The sequence below is a fragment of the Panthera uncia genome, chromosome F1, assembly GCF_023721935.1.
Source record: "Panthera uncia isolate 11264 chromosome F1, Puncia_PCG_1.0, whole genome shotgun sequence".
NCBI classification, from domain to species: domain Eukaryota; kingdom Metazoa; phylum Chordata; class Mammalia; order Carnivora; family Felidae; genus Panthera; species Panthera uncia.
The window spans coordinates 27,799,124-27,808,394 of NC_064813.1; the positions used below are offsets into that span (position 1 = coordinate 27,799,124).

At 45.1% G+C, this 9,271-nt stretch overlaps 1 protein-coding gene across 1 annotated transcript in view; it reads right to left on the reverse strand.

Moving 5' to 3' along the window:
- KCNK2 (potassium two pore domain channel subfamily K member 2) overlaps positions 1-8,559 on the reverse strand; it is a 123,076-nt gene extending 114,517 nt beyond the window's left edge. The window contains exons 1-2 of the mRNA XM_049635046.1: positions 8,434-8,559; positions 5,535-5,906 (exon numbers count right to left, since the gene is read on the reverse strand). Coding sequence (XP_049491003.1) covers positions 5,535-5,906; positions 8,434-8,559 — 498 coding nt within the window. The remainder of the gene's footprint in view (positions 1-5,534; positions 5,907-8,433) is intronic.
- Positions 8,560-9,271: the final 712 nt, after the last annotated feature.

The following is a 9,271-nucleotide window of genomic DNA, read 5'->3' on the forward strand; positions in this document are numbered from 1 at the left end:
TAACAGTTCCTTCTGTTTCTGTCCACGGCCTCCAGCAATCTCTTCTCAACTCAGCAGGCAGAGTGATCCTGGGGAAACAAGCCAGAGCAGGACACTCATGTGCGCCAAAAAGCCAACTCCATATTATAACTTACAAGGCCCTACAGGGCTTGGCCCTCGCTACCTGTCTGATGTCATCTGCTACCACTCCCTCCTAGCATCCTTGCTGTTCCTGTACCTGCCAGGGACACTCTTGCATCAGGGAGGGCATCTCTACTGCTGATCCCTCTGCCAGAGTGTGGTTCCCCAAACCTGGCTGGTTCCCTCACTCCCTCTACTTAAAAGCCACCATATTAGTGAAGCTTCCCCAGTGACCTTATGTACAATTAATCACCAATACCACCCAACGTTTCCTAACCTTTTTCGCTGCTTTATTTTTTCTCCTGAGACTTAACACTATTTAACACATCCTCTTCCCTCAGCAGAATGTAACCTCACCAAGGCCAAGAGCTTTCATCTGTCTTACTCTCCACTGTACTTCTGTACCTAGGACAACACACATAGCAGGAATGCAATGAAGTGGTCTTGAATGAATGATTATATAATTGATATAAAACAACGTTTTTGGTTTTGTTTTTAAAGTTCACTGGCATTCTAGGAACATAACCAAGTGTCTCAATGGCACATCCACCCCGGGTGGTGAACAGGCTCAGGCTGAAGTCCACCCCCCTGGTACGGTACAGTAGGCCCTGTTGTACCTTGTTAGACTTGCTGAAGCCCCTGCCCCTCAATCTAGATCATTCAGTTACTGGAGCAAATCATGCCCCTTCTGCCTAGAACATTTGCTGATTCCCTTGTCTTCCCCTAGAATCCTCTGATTCCGCACTTAACATCCAGTTTCCCTTCTACCTCTTCTCTGTGTCTTCCCGACTCTCACTAAGTGGTTAATTTCTTCCTCAGTTGTCTAGCTCCAAACTCTAAGCACTTCTACTGTAGCTGTGTTTATAGCGGTCTCCTCCACTTGTCTTTGGAGGGAGCGCCTTACGAGAAACTCTGTTTTTTTCCATCATTTTACTTGCCCCATACCTCGCACGAAGGTCAACACATGCTCAAAAAATGCTGCTGAATGATAGGAGTAAAAACCAAACTGAGAAGAAAGGAATAGTGCAAAGAGAATATAATCCCCTCAGCAGGAGGGCTTCAAGAGATGTAGGCCTGAGGCTGCCATATGACCTCATGCAAATGCATCAGTTTCTTCACCCCAAAATAGGCAGAATACCCTCCCTCCCTACCTTGCAGCGGCTGTGTGGCTTACGTGAGAAAATAAAAGTCAAATCTCCCATGAAGTATTTTTATTATCAGTGTAGAGATCAGAGATTTACCCTGTCTTTTTAATCCCAGAATTGATTCAGCAAACACGTAAATAACTAGGTTGAGGCCAAGGTGTATCTACTGTAACCATGCCTCTACTGGTTTGCCACATTCAAGCAGGAGAAAACCAGGAAGTGCTCTCCAAAAAGAATATTAAAATCTGGGTTATATATGCTCCATTTTTATATGGAGAGAGAGATAGGTTATATAATATACATCGCTAGGTACGGAGAACTGTAATTCCATATCCGTTACACTCTGATACATAGAATGACAGGAAGCTTTACGGCAAACAACGTTTGTTAATTTTTTTAGAGGTAGTAAATACAGGACCTTAGAGCGTAAGCTCTGGAGTCCGTCCACTTAGGTTTAAATAACAGTGCACTCCACCACTTTGTACTCTTGGAAAATTAAGCTCCCTCTGCCTCAATGTGCACCTAAGTTAAATACAGATAATAAGTCACTTAGCTCATATGGCTGTTTAAGAGTTAAATGAGACAATACACAGAAAAGGTTAGCACAGTGCCTGGCACACAGTCAGTGCTCATTAAATGTTGGTTATCGTTAATGGTATTCGTGGCTTTTAAAACTTCAGAGTGTTTGCAGGTGTTTTTCTGTACTGACACTAATTTAAATGTAACGGATGTTGCAAATCAAAGTGGTCAAAGCACTTCAGCCCAGCAACGATGCCTTTGTCTTGATATCTCTGCCCCCTCTTCAATCTTGCCTTGGCGGGCTGATGTCAAGATGGCACTCAGAGGGGATGCACATGCTGGGACTAGGTAGCAGAAGAAGCAGGTGCTCTCGTGAGCCTTAATTCTCCGTTTTCTTTCCCTTCCTTCCCCTAACCCACCCTCTGACAAGCACAGCCTGGTATGAAGTTACCATAGCCCAGGCAGAGGTGTAATTAATAATCTGGGGCCTGGGGCCAAATTAGTTTAACTGTACCTGACATTGGCCTTACAGTCTGACTACCCATGTCCTCCTCCTTCCTCACTCTTTTCATGAAAGAAATCCAGAATTCCTTCTCTACTAATATGAGGACTGAACTTCTAACTTCTCCAGTTGATCCCCCTCTCAGCACTGAAAAACGCCGAACCCCGAAAGAGCAGAGACTCCTGGGAATAACAGCAGATCAAGATTCCGAGGACCTGAACACTCATCCTAATAATGGTGTCTGGAGTAAGTCACTGGGACTGCTGTGTGTTAGCTTCCTTGCCCTTCATGCTGTGACAGCACTGTCTAACATACCTACTCGTGAGGTTTTAAGGGATGATTAAATGGGAAAATAGATGTGGGAAAGACCCATGGATACTTACGAGGATCGTATGAATGAGATGTAATTCTAATATAAGATTACTGGTGGGGCACCTGGGTGGCTCAATGGGTTAAGCATCCGACTTCGGCTCAGGTCACGATCTTGCAATCTGTGAGTTCGAGGCCCACGTTGGGTTCTGTGCTGACAGCTCAGAGCCTTGAACCTGCTTTGAATTCTGTCTCCCTCTCTCTCTCTGCCTCTCCCCGGCTCTTGCTCTGTCTCTCTCTCTTAAAAATAAACATTAAAAATTAAAAAAAAAAAAAAGATCACTGGCTTATTTGCCTTTCTCCCTATTTAAACACCGATCTTGATCTCTGAAACCATGCCATTATAAACATCTCTTTTATCAGAAGAAACTTTATTCAAAGAGAATAAAATAATCTATTACATCTATGGGGTTATAAAGATGCGTGATATGGCAATAAACAACAGGCAACTTCTGAATAAGCATAAAATACTTGAGATTTTTAAGAGGCAAAAATTCTCATCAGCCGTGAATATTAATAAAGCTAAAATAGATTCCTGTGTGGGGCGGAAAGAAAAAGATTAGGTCATTGTTGAGCTCTGTCTGTATCCCTTCCAAAAACAATATAGCAAAAATGACCAGTCTCCACCTCCAGATTGTCCCCACCTGCCAAGCCCTTCAAGTTATTCTCACAGGTATGAATAGATCTAGGTAATATTGAACAGTAGGACCAATTTCAAATCCATACAGGGTTTCCTTCAGCATTGTCCTGAAATTCCAGGCATTTCTTTTCCCAGCTCAAGACCAATCACGCCACTTCAGATGATAAGAACGCAACTATCTGAATCAGACGCTTCAACCCCATAAAGGGACAGTGGGGGAGGGGAGGGGTGGGGCAGCGAAACTAAGAACAGCAAAGAAACCTAACGCTTTGCGATATCCTGAATGCTGCACAGGGATTATCTCTTCACTGTTCACAGCAACCCTGTTTGATAGATAGACCTCCCTCATTCCAGATGGATCATTTTAGGCTTAGAGAGGAAAATTACTTGTTCAGGATGACACCTCTAGAAAAGTGCTCAATTGGGGTTTAAAACACATCCTATCTGATCCCAACATTTAGGCTTTTACCCCATGCTACTTCCAAGATAATTTAGAGCTCTTCTTTTAAAATCCTAGGGAAATGGGAATTCTTTTTTTTTTTTTAATGTTTATTTCCTTTTGAGAGAGAGATGGAGAGAGAGAGGAAGTGGGGGAGGGGCAGAGAGAGAGGGAGACACAGAATACAAAGCAGGCTCCAGGCTCTGAGCTGTCAGCACAGAGCCCAATGCAGGGCTTGAACCCATAAGCTGTAAGATCATGACCTAAGGCAAAGTTGGAGGCTTAACTAACTGAGCCACCCAGGGCCCCATCTTTAAGATTATCTGAGTACCTTTTAGAATTCTGTGGCACAAAGACAGAGTGAAGAGAAAGTGATCTCATGTAGGAACAGGTAATGGGGTAGCTGGGACAGTGCTATTAGTTGGCAGGTCCATTGTCAATACTGAAAATATTGCCATCATCTAAAAACAGTACTGGATTCAGTATGCAAGTGTCTGAAGAGCCTTTCCAAAGTGTAAATCAAATAGGTGAGACGCAAAGTGTCTGAATACAGCAGGAGCTAAAGAAGAGTTAGAGGACAGTACCTTTGATAGCTTTCAATGAGACTTGAATAGGAACTTGTATGTGCTTTCTACAAACAGACAGGGGCATGAAGGGCAGAGGTAGCATTTGGGGATCTATGGCAAAAGGGAAGTAAGAGCGAAAAGGCCTTCGAATAGGAAACTGGATTAAAACCAGTAAGAATTTCTTCCTTCAATCTACAATTCCAACTCATTCAAATGATGTAAAACCAAATATAAGATGAGGAAAAACATGATTCAGATCATTTCGAGTCCAATTTGACTTACACCAGTTAAGCAAAGTAGGTTCTATAAGAAAATGAGTATCTGTACATTTAAAATGTTTGCAACAACCAGTCAGATCTCTCCTTGAAAGAACAGTCTGGGGCTCTCTTCCTTCCCGATTCTTGGTTTGACCAATGAATTGTTTTACAATCTACAACAGAAGGAATCTACGACAAAAATACAGCCATTTCCAAGGAGCCTAACTGAAACTTTTAAATCATTCTGCGATTAACTTTTAAAACAAAATATTTTTCCATAAAGATACTGTCCCGCCATTATAGAGCACGCGTAAATTATTTTTTAAGATGCAAAAACTCCGTTTTTCTGTGTAATAGTAAATTGCTTTCAGCTGGGGTTTAGAGAGGCAAGGATCAATCATTTCTCTCTGGGCACCTGAAAAGGCAGTTATCAGAGTGATACTTTGGCTGGGTTAAAGAGGTGAGCTACAATCTGTTACCCACGAGGGACACCCGTCTCAAGAAGGTCATGCCACAAGCTCATCGTTTGTATCTTATGACGGCCCGGGGCGTGATTAAAGCACTTTTCTGCCTTGGGTTTTCCACTCCTTTGCCACAGCGATGTTTGTCAGTCGGCAATGATAATCTAACCACGAGGGCCCTCGCCAAGGCAGCCCCACGTCCCCCGGGTGTCCACTGGCAGTTCTGACAGGGCAAAGGAAGAGAAATCAGGGAGACAGTGGGAGAGAAGGAGCAGCAGAAGATAAGAAGGAACAGGAGGGAGCAATTAAGGCGAAGCAGAAGAAGACAGAGAAGAAGTAAGACAAGAGGGAAGACGTGCAGAAAGGGGACGGCTAAGCCAGAAGGAAGTCAATGCCGAAGCGAAAGTGGAACAAGGCCCCCACGGGTGCGCCACTGTGCTACCGGTAGCCTCCTCTTACTGCTACATTTTTCCCCGGAGAGGAAGCAGGGTAACAACTCCTCTGTGCCGTTATTACCTGGATGAGTTCGTCCAGCTCGGTCGAATTGACACAGGAGTGCTGGGAAATGAATGTCTGCTTCTGGATCACAATGGTGGTCCTCTGTGAAATCTCATGAGGCTGCTCCAATGCTTTGAACACGGTGGCTCCGATGATCAGATAGAGGACAACCACCAGGAAAATCGTGGAGACCGTCTTCCATTTCATAACATTAATGGTCGTGTCACTCTCCACCCGGGAAGCAAGCACTGTGGGTTTCGTGGAAAACGAGAGCCTCGGTTTGGAGTTCTGAGCGGCAGATTTAGGGTCCAGCAAGTCAGGTGCCGCCACTGACAACAACAGAGAGTGAAGGTTAGGTTGGAGAAGGGTACGGGGGTAATGGCTGGGCTTCTTTAGGGGATGAGCAAAGGTGGACTCAGCTCTGCTGCTCTCCTGGTGGAAGCTCTGGAACCAACCTGAGTGTTCCTACTGGATTGCTCTGGGACCGTACATAAAGGTTCAAGGACAAGGGGCGGGGTCTCAGCTCTCTGCTGCTATTGGGGTTCCAGAGCCAAGGAAGGAAACAGGAGGTGGACCAAGAAACTTACAAAAAAAAAAAAAAAAAAAGGTAAGATGCCTGAGCTCTTCCTCATGAACTTTTAAATTTACATCTATTCACCGTTGCTAGTCAGCAAAGACTGAACTCCTAAGAGTTGGTGGTACTAAACGATCTCATGAATGCTCATCAAGAAGGTTCACGGACTATTTCTGTTCTCAAGAACTTAACCCTCTGTACCACAAGCAGTTGACATCAAGAACATTCTTTGTTTTTATTTAGAAATTCGTTGTAATAAAGGGATTGTATTATAAGTGAATTTGTGATCCAAACATTGTTGCTCAAAGTAAAACATTAGTCATTTTCTGGTAAAACATGATGGGAAGCAAACCACTCAATTGCCCAATCATTTCTTTGTTGCCTACCCTCTAAAGTGATTCATGATTAAACATTCTCTACATCTTACTTTTCAATCTCTGGCATCTTGAAAAAAAACAGAGTATTGCTACCTCTCTGGCACCATCCTAGGTGCTGCTAAGACATGAGAAGTTGCTTCCATGTCAACAGTGAATGTTATCCAGAAAAAAGAATTTAAAACCTTATCTTACACCTTAGACCCTCCGTACAAAGAGAATTGCCCCATTAGCGTGGATTTATGTGTTCTCTTACAAATTCCCATATACTCTGAGGTGACTCTAAATCCATTTATGATTTATCTCAGCTGCTCAAAAATATCATTAATGGATTTCTTCTTAGAAAATACAAAGATACTAGATTTTCACTTGCTAAGGAGGGAATAAGCTATCTACTACAGAATGTTTGATTGGAAAGGCAACATTGAACCAAAAGAGTTAATAGAATAGCCAAAAAACAAAACAAAACAAAACAAAACAAACCACCAAAACAAAAACCCAAGAAGAAAAACCAGGGGGGCCTGAAAAAAAAAACAAAAAAAAAAAAACACCGACTCAAGCAGAACGATCAATTTCAGAGTCCACAATTGTTATAGATAGAAGTAAAATTGCTCTGGTGTCTATAATAAAAGCCTAATCAGAAAGAACACTTTCAGGTAAGTATATGAGACATCACTGCAGAACTGAACCCAGAGACCCTCACAGGAACCAGAAATTACTTGAGAACGAGAAGAGAATGGAAAGTGTCCGTTTTCACAGGGCTGGGGTCCCTGCCCTCTTGACCACCACTGGTGGTGGGACTACCTGTTTGAGTTCCTAAATCTTCGACTGCCCGTGACAAAGAAGCTTTGCAAACAAAGCTATTTAAGACACTAGCCCTAAGCAGTGTTGCACAGTGATGGCAGATAAGAGAGGGCGCCTCAAACCAGCAAATCAAACCCCTGAACGACTCTGACTTCGAAGAGATGAAATCAGAGCTCTGACAGAGTAGCTGCATCCATGGCTCCAAGTGGAGATTCCACATATACACGGCTCATTTCGGCAACTTCCTATGGTTCAACCTGCTGTATACAGGTATGAACACGTCTCCCTCCTGATGCGGTCCCCTGCTCAGAATAAGGCCACAAACTAGTAGACACCTTTAACAGAGTTAAATGTAACATTCAACACCTTTATAGTTAGAAAGGCAACTTCACTCAAAATTAGCACTATGTGTTCAATGTTCTAATCAAAAATAACTTTTTTTTAATAGACATGCTGGTAACAGCTGATATCACTGTCACCTGCCGACTAGCTACCCGGTTCCACCTCCAAGCTACTTAATGTGTCTTGAGTGAAAAATAAAGGTCGTAATCTAAAATTAAGCCATCTTTGGAATAAAAATAACAGAAATCCACATTATCTCTCTGAAGAAAGCTTTCCAAGCCTTTCCTCTCCAATTCTCTGTGCTCTTATATTTCTGGTTTTTCACACCAAAGGTTTCGGGTCAGCAGAACTGGAGAACACGGAGACTTTACCTTGAGGCCCCCAAATCCCAATCCCAAATCCCAACACCACACTAAAACATCATAATTATATGCTTTTGGGGGAAAGAAACAGATATGTTTTTAGAAGACTGTGTGTGTGCATTAAGCTAATACATTTCCTGCTGAAGTTTAATTCTTTGAAGCTATTGCCTTATTTTTTTAATTAGCAGAAATATATATAAATGCACATTTGGCAGACGGAATGGACAGCAATTGGTGAAATACCAAAATAAAAAACAACAGCCTTTCCTCCCCAGCTAACATGGGCAAGGAACCTCTGTGTTTGCATCTCCACGCCGTCTGATGTATGATCGGGCAGGGGTGCTCCTTAGAACAAGGAATCAAAGAGTCGTCCCTTCACACACTGTCATCACCATCGCTACCTCCCTCCTCTGCCACTAGCACATCACAGTCTCCTCTTAATCCCGGTCTCCCATCCTCACACGGGTATGCCTTCTACGCGCCGGGCCCGCGGCTGACGACTCAATAGCAAGAGAAATGAGCTTTTTTTTCAGCACCACCGCCTGTCCCACCTCGCAAGGGGCAACAAGTGTGACCGGGGTCACCATGCGTCCTGCCGGTCGGCTGGTCCCAAGGGCTGACCCTCCTCCTCCTTCGGAAACTCCCTTAAGGTGTCCCAAACCCATAGCCTAGGCAGATAGATGCCAAAGCCCCAGGCACCAGCGGGAGAGGGGGTGGGGGAGAGGCAGCCAGCGGAGGAGCCGGGGATCGATCTGCCTCCAAGCCGAGATTACGACCCAACACCTTGGACGGGAAACGAAGGTGGAGAACGTCCGCTTGCTGCCAGCGGGGCATTTGCAGCCCTCCCACCAGTCCCGGCTGGGGAGGGAAAGCGCGGGGCGGGGGGTGGTGGGGGTGGTGGGGGTGGTGGTGGTGGTGGGGTTACCCGGGGGTCTCACCTCCTGCTCTATAGCCGGGTCTCTCCCGCGAGGCGCTGGGAAGCATGAGGCATGCAGCATTCAAAATGTTTTTTGAAAAAGACGGACTTGAAGCTTTTACAAACACGCCATTGTACTCACTTCTTATTCAGAGTCGGGCTGCGCGCTCCGAGCTGCACGGGCAGGCATTTTCCCCGGCTTTGTTTTACAAGGTGGGGAGAGCGGGGCTGGACGCGGGAGGGGGCGGGGGGGAGCGTGAGAAGAAACGAAATCGCGGGAAGGAGGGGACACCGGCGGGCTGGGCAGAGGGCGAGGCCGAGGCCAAGTTGGGCGCGGGCGCCGCCGCCCCCGCACGCGCCTGCGGCCGGGCCCGGGTCACCCG